The sequence below is a fragment of the Stegodyphus dumicola genome, chromosome 6, assembly GCF_044657685.1.
Source record: "Stegodyphus dumicola isolate Sdum_Otavi_A_Nest chromosome 6, ASM4465768v1".
Taxonomy (NCBI): Eukaryota; Metazoa; Arthropoda; class Arachnida; order Araneae; family Eresidae; genus Stegodyphus; species Stegodyphus dumicola.
The window spans coordinates 211,048,890-211,067,311 of record NC_140773.1 but is presented as its reverse complement, the minus strand read 5'-3'; the positions used below and the strand labels follow the sequence as shown (position 1 = coordinate 211,067,311).

The window sequence follows — 18,422 nt, the reverse complement described above, 5'->3', positions numbered from 1 at the left end:
TCTGTATTTAAGCCATTGAAACAAGTGCTGCAAAATTTACAAAAATTACTCTGATTCTTGTTGTTTAACTTCTCCAAAATTTAAATTGTTAAGGTGTAAAGTTTAGATATTTTCTGTGAAACCGTAAACCGCAGGTAAACGTTAGAAAGACTGGCAGTGAATTATCGATAAGTCTGAATTAACAACTGAAGTTTGAATGCAGTAATGTAGAGAGAGATAACTTAAATACAATAACTCAAATGTAAAATTTAAATTCAAATAAGCTAGTAGCCAAAGGCTACACAAATCAATTTAACGCGAATTTGGCTCAAAACGTAACCGGCGTAGAATTCAACTATCGACGATTATAATGCAAGGCCGAAGATTACAAATCTTATCTTATCTAATAATTCCAGTAACGTGGCCTCGAGATTAAAAACACGCTCTGTTTTACAATATGAAAACCTCACTATAAATACACATGAAATAATTTGCATTTTGGATCTAAAACGGAAGGGAGAAGTGACAATAAAGATCGAAAACATAAAATAATTGATTAATTAACATGAAGTAACCTTAGAAAGGAAAAGATTAAAAGGAAATTAAAGTTATTGAGATTGTTGTTATTCGCAAATAGTAAATGTTAGTTATACTTACCGCACAATTTTCCTCCAAGCAAGATGCTTGAGTATAACTCACGTTAAATGGTATGCTAGTCTGTAATACATTAAAAGCTTATTAATAAAGTTAGCTACAGTTAACCAAAATATTTTCAAATCATTAACAGAAATGCAAATACAAATGACACCCATTTTAAGAACAGAAATATTTTTAATGCATTTGAAGTATCACTTCTTACTTGATTCTCAAAAGGCTTTAATCATATTCGAGGAAACACATCTGATAAATCACGATTTATATTTATTAATTAGATAGTTCATTGTTAACAGCAAAACCAAATGAAAATTTAATGGTAACTGAGCATTTTAAAGAAATTTTTAAGCATTACTCATATTGTTTATATGCAGTTTTGTCAAGTGTGGTATTCATATGTTAATTTCATATTATATGATGTGTGCATGACGTAGATGAGGGATGGGCAAATATTTTCGGTCGCGGGCCAAAAATCAAAAAAAAGAAAGTTTGGCGGGCCAAGATAAATTTTTCTGAAATTTTAAAACCAATATACAAGTAATAAAATTTGACTGTGTTAATGAGATGAATGAAATCGAGGTTTCATTTTAAAAACTTCCTTATATTGAGGTTCGAAGTGAGATGGACTGAATCTAAGGAACGAGGCTTAATGCTCCTGTGTCAGTCTACTTCTGAAATAATTCTTTCTAAGGTTCATAGCTGAAAACATTTGTCCACGTATATAAAATAAAGCAAACATAGCACTGATTTTCTGGGCGTGAGATATTAAATTTGGGAAACTTACTTTCGATAAAGATTTGTAAACCTCTAACTTTGATACATTTAGAAACAGCTGCTTGAGATGATTGTTAGATTGCAACTCAATCAATTCAAGCTGCAAATCTGACCTCACAGCTTCACAATTTACGTTCACAATTTGCGCACGGTAAAAATATCCAATTCTGTTTAAATGGCACTGAAATCTTGAAATCTGCGTTTCGAACTCAAAATGCAGTTTCTTCATTTACTGAGGGTATTGAATTTAACCTCGGGAAATGAGACAAGTCGTTCTTAGTTAGCTGCCCAGCAAACAGATAAAAGTTTTAGTTTAAAAGCTTTGAGATGAGCCCATATATCGCCGATAAATTGATTTTTCCCTTGCATATAGAGAAAGTAAAAAGATCATCAGTTCTTTGAAAAAAGGGAAGAGGAAAAAAGAAATATTTAAACAAATTAGAAAAGAAGATGGATATATAATATATAAATATATATTTTTTTAATTTGCCTCGGACCGGGAAATTAAAATTCTATCCGCGGGCCGGAGTTGCACTGGGGGCCGTAGTTTGCCCCTCCCTGATATAGATCTATTGATTTATACTTTTTAAGGACACCAAAATTATATAAATTTGACGTACGATAATAAACTGGAAGATTCTGAAATTGGGAAAACAAGTATGTTTAATTTAGTGACAAAAGATCGTTCATTAACACATGACGGGCAACATTTCTAAGTAACTGCATGCTTAATAGGCATAACTCAAACACGTGAAAAGTAATTACTTTGCATTTTCAGTACTGTATATTCTAAAATCAGCGATGGCTAAATAATGGCATACGAGGCTATTTCGAGTTTTCAGCAGTTCTTATTATTATCCCAAAGGAGTGTTAACCCAGAAGGGCTATTATTTTCGAAACGGTATTTTGCGTTGAATCACTAAAAGCGTTATAATACTTTTCAAATTGTTGCATAGGTCTTTAGGGGTGAAAAATATCTGAAATATCACGCACCAATAATGAGTACTGATGCACATACAGTATAAAAATATATGTGTTTGTGTTCCATATTTTTAATTGGGATTTGTTAATAGATTTTAAAAATTGCTAGAAAATGAGTAATTTTTCATGAGGGAGTAGCATCTGGTTATTCTGCTTATCTTATATATTTACGCTGCGGAAAGTGCACCTTAAATGAATGATTTTTATGTAAGGCACATTTTTATGGTATACTATTTTAAATATTTGATCTTATTAATTAGCATAATACATAGTTGAATGTTTGAAAAAAATTAAAATTTAGTCAGCAAGAAATATGGAACGTCATCACATGCGAAGCTAAAAATGTGTTTATTGAAAAGGCAGAATTAAATATATTTTGAGACTCATATATGTTTTGAATTTAAATATTTTTCTTACTAATTTTATTTGCTCATTCGTTGATTTCATCGATTTGAAAGATCGATGAAGTATCTTTCAGCTAAATCAGAAGGAAAGATGATATATAACTTTAATGGTATATAAAAGTTATGTTTTAAAATATCTCATGTTAAGATAAAATTATATTAATATTTTAATAAGAGATTGTAAAATTTAAATTAATATGCTGCTGTTTGCTCGCAAATCGGGTTTATTGTTTCCATAAAATGAACAAAAAAGCAGGGTTCCCAGATTTGGCGCGAAATCGCCTATTTGGCGACATGTCGTTCACGCAACGAGAACATTCTAAAGCGAATTCTTAGTGGTTAGAATATTCTGAAAGGTAAGTCAAAAGCTATATATGCCCTTCCTGTACGCTTAATAGAGTTGTATGTTGAGTTCAGTAGTTTGTCTTGAGCTCAGTGATTAGCTTGAGAGCGACCGACCCGCGTTGGGAGCTGTACCTTAGTGCTTTGCTGTGAAGCTGTCTTCACCATTGTACGCCAAAGGCTGTATTGCTGATTGTTTCAGAGTGTTTAATCGTAGTTTTTTGACGACTATAGTACCCTTCTGTGTAATAATGGCGAATAAATTGTGTTTTGATTCTTCATCAAGTGTTATCGTCAATTACTCCAAATCCACGAAACTGCAGAACGCAACAATATCCCTTTTACAAGAGAAATTATAAATCTTTATTATTTAATTAAAAAATTATCTACTTTTAAAGCATATTTAAAATAAAACGGATCAATAAAATCTAATTGACTGTCAAATTACGTAATGCAGCTCGAAGAAAATTTGAACTCATTGTTTTCTTATTTTGCATCATTAGGATTTCATTTTATATTTATCTATTTTGCATTTTGTAAATTACCTGACAAATACCAAACATATGCATTAAATGTGACTTGTTTAATTTAAAAAGTAAGAATTTTGAGAATTTTTTTCATTACATTCAAGAACATACAATAAATATTACAATTTTTTTAATATAAAAGAAACTCTATAACTACATTCAATAACTTGAAATACAATCATAACGAAGAATAAAAAAAGGAAAATAATAATTAGTATTCTTACCGAATCCACGCAGGCTCTTAACTGAAAAGAGAAAACAGATTAAATTTAAATTTTAAATTTTATAGAAATAAAATTCTAAAAGTTTTCTCATTATATAAATACTTATTATTTGAAGCAACAGAATATTTTGTTTCTTTATTAAAAACTAAATTATGTCTATACAGAAAAGAAACAAGTAACCTATTTTCTTACTAACTAACGTTTTTATTTTCGCCTACTGATATTTATGAATATTATTGTTTAAATAAATAGGAATAAATTAAGGAAATAATACGCATTTCTAGCAAAAGAATTATTTACATACTTGTAAACAGTGAAAAATTTCATATCGAAGAATTTCAGAAACTCAATTTTGTTTTTCCATTGACTTGAAAAAAACCTCTTTGATGTAGAGACAAACGAACAAAGTGTCTATTCTTAAGCAGCAAGTCAGTATACTCTACACATTAATTTACTTGTTTAAGTACGTAAGACAAATTATATTTAGCTGAAAAAAAAAAAAAAAAAAAAAAAACGAAAAAGCTATTTGGCAATATGAGAAAAGGGGCAATCTTTCTGCTGGGTGAAACACTTTCTGAGATTTGTCTTAGGTAATGAAGATGGTACAGCAAGTATAATTGAATAAAGTAGGCCGATTTTGATAAGTATAAAAGGGTTTGGGAGAACAACAAGGTACAAATTGGTTAATTAAAATTAAAACAATAACAATAATTAATATATTCTGGTTAAAGTTCGCTATATATTGAACGTATAATATCCTTGCAGTGATATGCTAAATGTCCGCTGTGTCATTTAATTTGAAATCGCTTTTAAAGACAGCTTCAACTTTGTCTATTGAATTTTACTTTGGATTAAATCATTTGCATAAAACTGCATATATATTGCTAAGTCAATTTTGCATTCAGACAGAATGTTTTATACATAAATTAAAATATTTTTGTAATAATTTAATAAATTAATTATTTAATATTGTAAGAGTTTATTTATTTTTATCTAACCAGTTATTTTATGTTCACTACCTTTACTGTCATACTCCCTTTCTATTTTCCTGTCAGAATGCTAATTTTTAGTTTGCGCGTATTCAAATGAGATAGAAAGATATAATATTTAAAGGAAGGTTTTAGTTTATTCAGTCAGAGCGTGAAGGCTACGTTGCTAGTTCAAATTCTAAGATAACAATCTGTCTGCTGCGTTGTTTTATTCTTGCCAATGGTGCTTGTCACGCCGGTATTGGTTTGAGCCAGCTTGTGTGTTATTCATTTCTGTGTAGCTTTTGGCTAACTTACTATTTAATGTAGTTTTAATTTGAATTCATTACATTTGAGTTATGCCATAAATGCTGGCTGGTTTTATGAGCCCAAAACGTTATTTCTATTAAATTAATTGAGTTCTTACTAAAAAGATCTTTTACGCTCTTCTTACATTCTCTGTCTTCTTACTGCATATAGTGATAAGTCTCTTACATTGAGCTAAGTTCTTGTCTTAGTGTATGCTTACAAAGGAGGTGAGACTCTGCAGTCTTTCTTAAACGTTTGAGTAAAATCGTATAAAAGAAAAATAGTTAATATAGATCTAGCTACATTTTTGCATTTTCAAGAATCATTTTGAAAAAATTATTGTAGCCCTTAGCTAAATAATTACGCAGTCTGCATTCTTAAATACAAATTAGAGATGTAGAATGCAATTTAAGAAAGGATAAGAGAGGAAACAGATTTCAGTATGCCTTTTAGAATCCTTTTTCAAGTTTCTAACCATAGACGTTTACAACAAGAAAAAAAAAAAAAAAAAAAAAAAAAAAAACTCTAAAGCTTAAATTAAATATGATATTTAAAAGGAAATAAAGATTAAAAACAGCAATAATCTCAAAGCTTTAGAATAATAATTTTTAAATTTCGCAATAGATGGCGTTAAGAGCCAGCTTATCACGTGCGTTAACAGCGGAATACAGTAACTGAAGCAGCTCACGGATATATTAATTTCATAAAATTAAAAAAAAAAAAAAAAAAAAATGGTCTTGTTAATTCTTTTAAAAACTATGCTTTTCCGAGAATTATATTTGATATGAATTAGTATATACGAAGTAATAAAATGTCAGCTAATGCATTATGAAATACAATTATCTAATTCTAATGTATTAAAATGCAACAAAATCCATCCGAAATTATTTATTTTAAAAGTTTTTAAGTCACGAAAAGTTCTAAGCCTTTAGAGATAATATATTTATGACGGCAGTGTTATTTATAGTGAGATATGTTACTTAGTTTGACTGGATATAAAGTTGTATGCGTTTGCATTAAGCTAAAAGATAGTACCTTTGTTGTTTACTTACAATATTGCAGTCACAATCACATGTTTTCAAAAAAAGAATGTTGCAAAAATTTTAAGCAGGATGACGTAATATAATTATTATCAATGTTTAATTTATGCTACTCTTCCTAGCTGTTTTCTTCGAATATTTTATTAGAATATAATTTTAAAATATAAAACCCAACTTTGCAATTGAAATTCACTTTGATTAGCCATCCTGTTGACATGATAGGGAAATCGGATAGCCACGGGTTCGGCTTCGAATTCCGAATAAGGTACACTGCGAAAAAAAAAAGGGGGGGGAGCGACATTTCTATATCTCTCGTCCTACTGGGCCGATTGACGAAATTCAAATTGCGTTTTTCATGTCTCAAAAGTGCGACTTAGGATATGTATTTGATTTACATATAGCACTGTTCTAACATGGGTATTTTGACACAAAATCGGACTTTTTCTGAAATAACATACCGATTTTTTTTTTCCATATTTCTATTCTACGACGCAAATTATGCCTAAAATTAAAATTTTGTAAAATTTGGTGCGAAATGTATGGAGAAATTCAAAAATTAATTTGGCGTATTTTTTCAGTTTGCGACAAGAATAACTTAAGTGGCGAACTTCTTAATATATGGAAACCTATTTTCCTTTCGCTCCCATTGTGCATGAGAGAACAAAAGTCACATCGTTCCTAACATTTTATATTGCGCATCAACGGTAAAAAATGTCAATTTGTTCTTACTTTCAAATAATTTTAACAAAGTGCCTAAACCACATTTGATTTTGTTATCGCTTTCAACAAATATGCCAAATTGCAAAACGCGCCAATATCTAAATTCGCGTATATCTTTGGAAATTTTGAATAAAAAACTCAAGTTTTTTGCGGGTATGCTTAGAAATACGTCTACTTTAAAATGATGGTAAACATTTTGTAGATTATAATTCAAAATTTTTTCTGAAAATATATAAAAACTATTTAAAAATACAAATTAAAAAACATCATAAAAAATGAACGAATTTCATTTGGAATGAACCTAAATTTCGAAATGTGAAAGGAAAAATCAAATAAGTTTAATAAAAAGAAATATTAATAAATACATACCAAATTTAATTGACACTTAGGTGCTAAAATTTTGAGAACTAATTTTCTAAAAACTGCTCGAGCGATTTTTACAAAACTTGGCAGTTTGACGTAATTTGAGTCGTAAAATCGAAATATGAAAAAACTTTGCATGTCATTTCAGAAAAAGTCCGATTTCGTGCCAAAATGCCTAAATTAGAACAATGCTATATATAAACCTAATACATATCCTAAGTCGCGCTTTCGAGACATGAAAAAAGCAAGTTGAATTTCGTGAATCGGTCCAGTAGAATGGGTGCTATAGAACTGTCCCTTTTTTTTTTGTGCAGTGTGCATGTGTTTGCAAGTGTATAATGGTTTTCAGCATGGGGCTCCTTAAAACATCGTCAGGCTTAACATTCTCTCTAAAGGTTGTTGGAAGAGAAAGTAGGATGGGAAATCCTTAGTTGTGCTCTACGGTCTGTTCTTGTTCAGAACTGGGACGGTGTTGGTGTATTTAATTATGGCAAAGCACACTAGGGCTATCTGCCTAAGAGGAGGGAGGCCTTCGTGGTGGACTTTCTAAGGGAAACTGGCTCGTATACACGTTACACATGGGGAAAAACACGAAAACACCCATGCAGCCAGGCCGTCCGCGGGATTCGAACCTCGGACCGAACTACCAGTGTTCAGCGACTTTACCGCTCGGCCGCTGGCGCGGTCAGAACTGGGACGGAGCTTTTCCTTTATCACGGGTTAAATTTTGAAATGATGCTTGACCGACAAATGTTCGGTCATGTACGAAAAATAAGGGGTGGGACAAGGTGGGAAAAAAATCTTTTTTGATTTTATAATACTAAAAGGAAGGCAAAAAGTGTTTGCATAGAACAAGGATAGACAAACTATGGTCCGCTGGCTGGCTTCCTCCCGAGCATTATATTTATATAATATATTTACGATACTACTGTACAATATTTAATATTATGTATTAAATATGACTCTTTACAGTACATAAATTATATTGAATTGATCTCGTGTCGTAAAAGAAAGAGATGTCACATGATCGGCACGGAAGCTAGCATTTTTAATATTCTTTCATTTTTTATGTGACTTAAATGATAAGTAGATCTCAGAACGCTGTTGTTCGATATGACAAAATGTTTCATTTATTTTTTAAATTATAACTGTAATTATGTTAGTTTTTAATAAGTTATACATCTTTATTTTTAATGATACAGCTACTTGATTTATTTTACGAAGAATTTAATTTGTGTTATTTATAATATGACCAATTAGTAATTTTTTGGAATATCTGTAGCATTATTTCAGAAATATAAATGTCTCTAACATCACTCATTACGTGTTTCGATGCAGAATAGCCTTTATTATCATTTCATTACTTTTATTTTCAAAGTATCTTAACATCATGCTTCATTTGAGAAAAATGATTCCCCAATCAATTCAACTTCATTGTTGAAAACATAACGTGGCACATAGCGAAAACATTCTGATAATCATTACCTTCATATTTCTAACAGATTTAAGACTGGAAGTCTATTAAAACATCGAAATTTGTTTGCACTTTGCTTTGAAGCTCGCATTAAGGTACAGCAATATTTACAGAGGTACCTTTTGGGAGATAATTAAATGAAATGCATTTTATAGTCAAATTAAATTTAATAAACGTGGTGTATAGTTATTTGAAGTTTACTTACAATATTTGGGTAAGCACTATTTGGACAGAGGAAGCACTTCGGCTGCAAAGAAAAAGAGATTGCTGTTATTCGTACAAACATTTCCCCGGGTGTGTTTGCGTAAATATGTACACAACATTGAGAAATTTTCAGAACTTGTTACATTACCTTATATCTTGCTGGATCGCTTGAATAGACGCAAATATTTGATAAGGTTTCTTTCTGTCTTCCAAATGATGGCAACCTAAACTACAATTACATTTTTGAATTATTAATATTGCTCTGTAAATAAATACTGTCCTACCACTGAAAGAGAGACTCTCATTGGATCGCTAACAAAATATTTAGACCCGTTCAGAAAGAGACAAATGAATGTCATATGGTACTTTGGGCTTTTACCAGTTGACTTAGATTGGTTGTAAAATTTCTTTACTTTCCTAACTTAGTTCACTTTTTTGTTTACTTCTTTTGACGCAAGGGATAAAAAAAAGCTAGAAAACATAATTTGCTATTTGCTCTTGTGACTCGTTAATATCGACAAAACGTCATTAGGTGAATTACATGTGTTTTGAAATTCCAAAAATAAAACGCTTCTTTAAAAATCATTCTCCTCTACGGCTTGATATAGTGCCCGTCAAGTCTAGATGAAAGGCAAATAGCGTTATTATATGTTGCATCACTTTAGATTAAATTCTCATTATAGCATTTTCTATATTTTTCCTCATAAATATATTAGGAGTTTCAAGTAAATTACCACTTCCGGGCCGCCCAACCGGGATAGAACTTAGTGACGCTGAGTGTCGTACCGAAAAGCCCGAGTTCGAATACCGGAGAAGGCATGGATGTTTGTAAATGTATAGTGTCTGTGCATCATGGGGGCATTCTAAATACGGGGAGCCGGAAGTTCTCTCGAAAGGTTGGCGTTAGGAGAATAGGGGTAAGTGACCTTCGGACCAGTAACCCGGGGTGCTCTTTATCAAAATTAGGCGTGGAAATGAGCAAAGTCATACTGTCAATCTGTATAGTGCTCAAGGCTCTTGCCAACGGCAGGGGCATTCTTTTATTCCATGCCACGATGAATTTCGTTGTCTTGTTCTGATGTTACTATCAGACAAATGAGATAGTTAATAGTATAAATTCCAAATATGACAATTTTTTGATTATATCATTAGGTATTTTTATCACGAAAACCTGTTTAGAGCTTCAAGATAAGTACCACTTCCATTTCATCAATTTTAGCCCAAATCTAATATGTCATTGGCATTGATATAAAAGTGTTAAAGACTAAAAAGAAAAGTTTTGGAGTACATTTTAATATAAGTTTTCATTAAAAACGGTCACGAGCTTCAAGTCAAATACCGTTTCCGGTTGTCCAGTTGTACCCCAAATGTGATCTACTCCCTATATGTATGGGAATGCAGACACAGTGTGAATGTTTTATGTGAATGCAGAAAGTTTAAATACGCAAGGCAGAAATTTTTGGAAATTTGATATAAGAATTATCGTGGTCGAAAATATCATTACACACATACCCACAGACAAACGTACATTATTGTAAAAATAATAGAAACGTGTTGCGGGGACCCTAATTTGTGCTTGTTCACTATTGAATTTTTTGACGGAACAATATAATAATCCTATATAAAATGTACTATTGTGTGCAGATGAGTAATAGATTGAATGCACATAGAACCGATGATAGCCTGATAAAATTTATTTTTACCAAAATAAACACCTTACAGTTTTGGAACTTTCCACAAAAAATACTAGTGCAGCTCTTCTCAGTATCAACAGGGTACAATCAGTCTTTACGCTTCAAACTACTAAGAGCGTTAAACACAACGCAATGCAAAGTGCCTCCAAAGAGGAAACCTCGCACGATATCTCAAAACTCAAAGTCAGCTATGAACGGAACAATTGAGAAACTGATGCTCTCTGCGGTCTTATATAGTTTCCCCAGTCCGCCGAGATATCTTTAGCATCTTTCACATCTCGAAATTGTATATGAGATCCGGATGCGGTTTCAGTTACATATAAGGATCAATTAAAGTTATTTAATTACAGTACCAATTACAATTATACAGGAACCGAATCAAAATGCTACCAAATGGTCGCTAAGTTTGGTGACGTATGGCGGTTTTTCGGCAAATTTGGCGAGAAAAATGAGTCGCCAAAGCCATCGCCAGTAGCCATTTGCCTCAATGCCCCTGTAATTTTGCTTCTCCGGCACAGCTTCGTCTGTTTCAGGCATTTCATATTACATTACACAAGAAACTGTATAATTTCACAGACAATTTCAATTAAATTATTTATGTAAGTGTAATTTTACAACAGTATGCATGTATTTCCTATGTGTGGTGTGAAGGAGGTAAAAAAGGATATTTTGAAAGGGAATGATCCTTAGCATCTTGTATCTTTTTGGTAAATATACTGGCTTGAATTACGTCTTGGTGTTTGTGCTCATCGTCAAGATTTCCGTGGTAGGACAGAAAATTAATTTTATGAAATAAAAATGATTGCACTAATAAAACAAGTCAGCTATTTATTAATATATATGATTAACAATGACAGTTTCTAAATTATTTATGTTTGCTTTATATACAGCTTTTTGGTAAGAGGATAATAAAATATTCTCAATTTATTTTTATTTGTTGCAGGTACATATTTTAAGAAACAATAATTAAGAAATAAATAATCTTCATCACGGATGCTTATTTGAGTAGAAATAAATGAAAATGAATTAAAAAAATTGAAGTTTAGTGCATGTGAAAATGCTTAGTGAAAATCTTTACAAGTGATGTTGAATTTACCACCACAGAAAATTGAAGTCATTACCCAAGGTGCAAGTAGAAGTTTCTTTAATCCGAGTAAGGTGTCAAGGTGCAAAGAAGGAGTAGGAGTATCTATAAGCTGAAAATTATATATCATTAAAAGTATCATAAAAAGAATATAAACGAAATTATTTTTATCCGTAAGTGAAGGAATACGTGCATATATGTAACATGCAAAAAACCTTTAAACAAGAATGTTTACTAATCACATTTTCTATGAAACTGAATGTAATTCTTCAAATGGTAAGATGCATGGATAATGGCATTGCAAAAATACTCACTGGTGGCAGAAGAAAAGCAGCCGAGGCAGCAAAAACACAGTAGAAGATGAGAAGGAGCTTCATCATAAAGGAAATACTGAGTGCAAATCTGAAATAAGAATCACATTTGATGCAGTTGTCGTTAAGAATTGCCATGTTAAACCTTTCATTGAATACCCATTATACACTAAATAAAATCAATTCTATCTACTACTGATAATTCTATTTACTACTCACAATGAAATGCCTCTTAAAATTATGAAATGCCCACAAATGTTCTTTCCAATATAAATATTTTATATACCCCTAGGCAGTCAAAGTAACTACTTCGATATATAGATTAGAAGAAAATAAAAATACTTAAAAGCTCTATAATATGGTTGCTGATGTTTTTTTTTGGAATCTGAATAATGTGCCGACGAAGCAGTGAAAATCTGTCTGTAAAATGAATTATCTGGAATATCAACTGTGATGGAAAATCCATTCTTATCCAGGAAATTTATCTCCAAAGCTTTCAGCTTTGAGATTCCAAAAATCATCAAATCTTCGATAGTTAACTATAGTTGGAAATTTAATCACAGTTTTGAATTTAGATCTGAAAAAAATTATCCATAAAGCTTCGTCAGTTAGTTATTTGGCTTTACTTGAAGTTCTTCGCATTCATAAAGATTTACCTTGTCTAGTTAATGACTTTAATTCAATCTAATCCTTTCTAACGCTTTTAAAACTCTACTAACTTAATTTTTCATTTTTCTTTACTTTTTATATCGACAGATGGCACTACCGTGTTGTTTGTTTTACGACCGTTGGCTCTTTCCTTCTTTGAAAAATTTCTTTGCTCCTTATGAAGAGATAGCTGTACCTGTTCGCCCTCGAAATCGATAGAATCTTAATTGAAATCAACGCCAAACACAAAGTTGCTGCTTTACCTAATTCTTTGTTTTACTTTGGCGTATTTCACTCCTCTGTGGATAGTTACGAGTACAACTGGTAATATATTTCGATCTTCTGGTCTGCGCTGGATGTACATATGTAAATAATTTATTGTACTAATAAATCAAAATTAAAGAAATTATAGTATATAGTCAATTTGTATAAACAGCCTAACAGAATTTCAGTATCCCAGTATAATTGCGAAGCATTCACGGGCATTTACTATACTGTTATGTTTAATGTATTAAGACAAATATATGAAGACTGTTTAGTGTCAGACCGATATGTCTTCGTGAAGAACATTTTAATGGATGGGTTCATATTAACACTACACTTTGCAAACAATATACCCTCTTATAGTCGTATCTTTCACCGACAGTCAGATTCAAGTCGAATTATTTAACGGTCTTATCTGCTCGGCTACTGGCGGCACTTTGAGTTCTGATTAGTATCACCTAGACGCTATTATTAAGTTGAAAGTGCAACTTCTGGCTGTTTACCCAAACTTTCGCTAAACTCATTACTTTCATAGTAAATATTCTATAGTAAAAATCAAAACATTTCGCAGTAATAATAAAAACTTTCGCAGTAACTATTGATATTAAAAAATCTAAAAGTTATATGGGTATAAACTTATAAGGTACTTTCTCCCTCCTTTCCGCATATCTTCGTGGTGTAATTGGAAGCATATTCGAGAGATCCAGGGTTCGAATCCCTGCCGAAGGCATTGCACATTTTTCATGTCTCTTTAATCACTTTATTTAAGTGGCACCCGAAGTAAAAAATGGTGGTGAACGATAATTTGTACCCATCAGGATTTGGCGATTATGTCCTCTAATCAATTAGTTCAGTTGATGCCCGATATAAAATAAGCATATTATCCTCAGTCTCCTTTTAAAAAGAGGAATATGTGAGGTAGTTTCTTCTTTTTTCCGCTTGCCTTCGTGGTTTAATTGGAGGCATATTCGACACGTATTCGGTAGTTCCAGGGCTCGGGTCCCGGGAAAGGCACTGTGCATTTTCCCGCCTCCTTCTTCAAAATAAACCTAATGACTCTACAATCGATGTCCGACTGTATTTCCAGCAAGGAGCATTAATACCGTTTTAGACCAAGTTCGGTGAGTTCAAATATCATATACAGTACAAAGTCCGTAATCCGGACTCGTCGGGACCTAGGCGATTCCGGATTAGGGGTTTTTTCGGATTATAGATCATCACATTAAATCTGCAAAGATGGCATGCAGAAATTATACAATTAAAAATATGAAACCGTGATTTATGAAATAAAGAGCAATTATGATCTAAAGAGTATCAAAATTTACAAAAAGAAAAAGCTTAATATTTATTTGTTTACTTTATTAAACATTTCTTTCAATGTAAGTTGTTTAAGTTGCTTCGTTTTTTGTGCTAATTCGTTCTCTTTAATTCTCTCTTCTATAAGCAGACATAATTTCTTGTTCAGTTACAAAGTTCCACTGTTCAAATCCTATAATTGCTGTGTCGAGAATACCGACTAACTTGTCAATCGAAATTTTTTCGTTTTCAATAACCTCTCTGTAACTTTCTTCATTATCGGAAGCGCGCATGTGTGACGCTATACTGGCTATACGCGCATGCGTAGCGGAAGCGCATCAAACGCGCATGCGCAAGTTTGTGGCTTTGAGGTCCGGATTATAGATCATTCCGGATAATGGACGTCCGGATTGTACTGTATAAGTTTTTCATTTTATTTTTTAAAATTATTACTTTGATTTATCTTGAAGATAGTTTTTAAAAGTAAATTAAAAGCTTCAGTTCTCATCACCAAACTACACATTTTGTCTCCTTCTGTAACCTTCTACTAGATATTTCCAAATTATTCCCTAACTTATAATTGTCTCGACTTTACTTCAGTCATTGTTAGTTTCCTGTTTTTTATTTATTTATTTATTATTATTTTTTTTATTGTGCGTACGTAACTTCTAGATATGAAAATTAGCTATCGGAAATTCAGGAAATAAATAGAAAAAGTGCTCCATACGTTGCTCTCATCAAGATAAATTCTCCTTATGAGTTTAGGAAAATAATTTCCTGGGATTTTCTTAGTTATTCGCACTTGACATGACCTTGACGTCATCTACAAATTTACTTAACATGCAGCACATGGTCGTCATCATTGCTGTTGGCACAGATAAGAAATCAAAGTGGTCCCAAGATAATTTCCCTCGTACCCAACTAATAACTTCGACTCGGCGAGAACTCCATTTACTGATTGCTAGACTCTAATTTCCACCTTTAATCCAATATTGGATGTATTTGTAAATAATTGTGCCTGTTAAGGCTTAAAATATGGAATAAGCTCAAAATTATGCTTTAATAATTCTAAGAAGTAAATAATTGTAACCTTTTTTGAAAACCGAAATATATATGCATTTTATCTAAATTATGGAATAAAGCGACAGAGAAATACAAGTGACTAATTTAAAAAATGACTTCATTGAAAGTTATGAGGTATCGAAGTGTTTGCAGTCAAGCAGTTATGGTATTTGATATTTTATATACATATATATATTTCTAAATCGTTGATATTTTTTGCAAAAGAACATGAAATGCTTAATATTTTTAGGTGGCACGTTTTTATTTTTTTTTTTTACGGATTTTGATCATTTTCCATCACTCGGGAAAGAAATGATTTTCTTTAAGCAAAGCACTACTCAAATAAAATCGGGCAACAGGAATGATATTCTAAATTTGGGTTTCAGAACGTTTTATGAATATTTTAGAAATGTTTCCAACTATAGAGAAATTTACATTAACAATGGAGAAATATGATCCCACGTGCGTTCGATTTTATAAAATTTGAAGTCTATTTAGGAAGGTCTTCACCCTCCTTGGGATGGAGAGAAAACAGAAATAGAAAACAAGAAGGATAATTTTATTTGCTTGTATCCAGGATCGTTTCTTCGTTTTAAGTATTTGGTGCATTCTAGAGTTTTAAATACGATAGCTGAAAGAATTATTATTATCTGTAGTTATTCCGTTCATCTTTTCATATAATGCTTACAAAAATGATCAGAAAAGTCGCGAAAATGCCCTACTTTTTGAAAGTATACATTTAAGAAGGCAATTTAGAGATATTTATCATCCATGTATTAGTAGTAAGAAACGCACAGATCATTTTATTTGCAAGCTTACAACAGAACATATCAAACTAATCAACAGAAACAAAATGAAAAATAGCGGTCTAAGAGACTGGCAAATAAATATATTCACCATACAATCTCAGCTGTCATAACCTTAAAAATCAGTTTAGTATAAAATAGAATAAAATCATAAAAAATATTTCACTTTTTACATTTTTCTTTATATTTAACTATTGTTATTATTATTTAGCCTTTTATTGAATTAGTTTGCATTGGCATTAATTCAAATAATAATTTTCTCTATTTCATTTTGAAACTTTTAAATTTTTTATCACTCCTTTTATTTATTATACAAAGAGGCTATAAGAGGTGGATGCTTTCGTGGAGGTCTTTCCAAAGAAGACTGATCGTCTTTCATGATAGTGTCATGGCATCCTGAAGAACCACGGAAACATGTATGCAGTCACGCCGAGATTTGATTCCAAGTATGAGAAAAGTGTTTATTAATGGATCTCTTAAGACATATTCACTTAAGTTTTTTTCATTTGTTTGCTGAAAATAATATGTTTTAAATAAAATTAAAATTAAATGGAAGAGGAATCATATTTATTAAGAAGATGTATACTTTAGAAAAAAGTAATCTCACCTATATCCTGTAATTATTTAAATCAATTTCCTAGAATATATGTTAGTATCTTGTCTCTAATGTCGAGAGAGTATTTTTTAATTCTGGGTTAGGCTATATTCAAAAGCTTTTCTGTAGTCGACAGAAGAAAAAAATGGTGTTTCTACAATTAAGTTCTTGTTTTCAGAAGAAATATGTAGTACAAATTTAAATTTTACACGATCTGTATTGCATTACATGTTTTAGAAATCATGTAGTACAGATTTACTTTAATGAATTACATCTGAAAGTTTATCACGAGTCTTTAGTAATTTGTTCATGTTTTATGTTTTGGCTACCTTATTACGACAGAGAACTGTGTTGGCTTAGAAGGCAAGTCTTCACAGAAGAATATTCAAGATAAGCCTATTAGTTGCAGAGTGAATAAGAGCTCCGGCCATTTATTAGTTCGTTTTCGTGAAATTGATGTATTACTGTATAAGGTATTTCTCCCGCCTTCTTAGCGTGCTTTCGTGGTATAGTGGTCAACACACTGAGCCGCTATTTCAGAGGTCCGTGGTTCGATTTCCGGCCAAGGCGAATGCTAATGTTTCATCTCTCCGGCCTCAAAAAAATTCCTAATGTCTCTAAAATTGAATAAATTAAAAATTTTAATATACTGCCTTAAATAAGCAGGTAATTGAAATTATATTAATGAATAAATTATGATAAAATAATTTTTTTATTGTTTTGCGAAGCAATATGACATTTACGTATAATATATGCTATTAAAATCTATGCGCGTCCGTTTGTTCGTTTGTTTGTTTGTTACATCATCTCCTCAGGAACTGTAGAAAGTTGAGTTTCGGGAGAAGTACCCCCCCCCCCCCGGATTCCAAAATTTCATGGGAAGCCATTTCAACCATTCTCATCTTCGTACGACTTTAATCAGCCGAGATATTTATTAAAACCCCTGAAAACGCTAATTTTCGCACCCAGTTTTCCGAGCGGCAACAGTCTCGCGCTCTGGGTATAAAAATCTGCTTTATTTCGAAAAGTGTTGCCACTGTTCTCTTTCAAATCGTAGAGTAAAAAATATATAGGTTTTTATAAAGTATGAAATGAAAACAGCATTGCCAAACTTTAAATGTATTATTATATAAGGTTGTATTCTGACACTGAAGAAAGTACGCGATTGCATGTGACGTCATTGTACGTTTCGTTAATGTTAGCATTTTAAATAAATAGTTGTCATTGACAGCTATTTATTTAAAGACAACTATTTATTTAAAATGCTGTAACATGCTATGTCATTGACTCGTTAAATGTTTTATTCATATTGAGAGAAAGGTGTTACATTACATTAAACTTAAGTAATGACGTCATACGCCTATATATTAACCTGAAGTATCGAAAGTTCTTGTTTCCTGGTTTGACAACAAAAAATATTCTTTTCTAATTGGTTTTTGCATGGAAAGAATGAACTGAATTTATTCATACTAAAAATTTTTTATACATTTTCTTTTCAGGTGTACATAGAATTTATAAATTTTGCTTTGGTCGCAACATCCCGATTGTTAATTTTATTATTTGCCAAAATTTATAAGAGAAACTAAAATTTCATAGAATGCATTTCAGAAGCAAATTCGATATATATTTCAAACTCTTTCTCCGCCTATTTTTGATTGCAGTTGTGAAATCGAGATTTTATTCTTCGGCCACCGCATAA

General features: G+C 31.6%; 1 protein-coding gene across 1 annotated transcript in view; it reads right to left on the bottom strand.

The window, feature by feature from the left end:
• The window catches only part of LOC118194569 (uncharacterized), a 43,163-nt gene that overhangs the window by 7,019 nt on the left and 17,722 nt on the right, over positions 1-18,422 (bottom strand). Inside the window, exons 2-6 of the mRNA XM_035365727.2 lie at positions 12,056-12,143; positions 9,112-9,192; positions 8,965-9,006; positions 3,886-3,906; positions 637-696 (exon numbers count right to left, since the gene is read on the bottom strand). Coding sequence (XP_035221618.1) covers positions 637-696; positions 3,886-3,906; positions 8,965-9,006; positions 9,112-9,192; positions 12,056-12,143 — 292 coding nt within the window. The remainder of the gene's footprint in view (positions 1-636; positions 697-3,885; positions 3,907-8,964; positions 9,007-9,111; positions 9,193-12,055; positions 12,144-18,422) is intronic.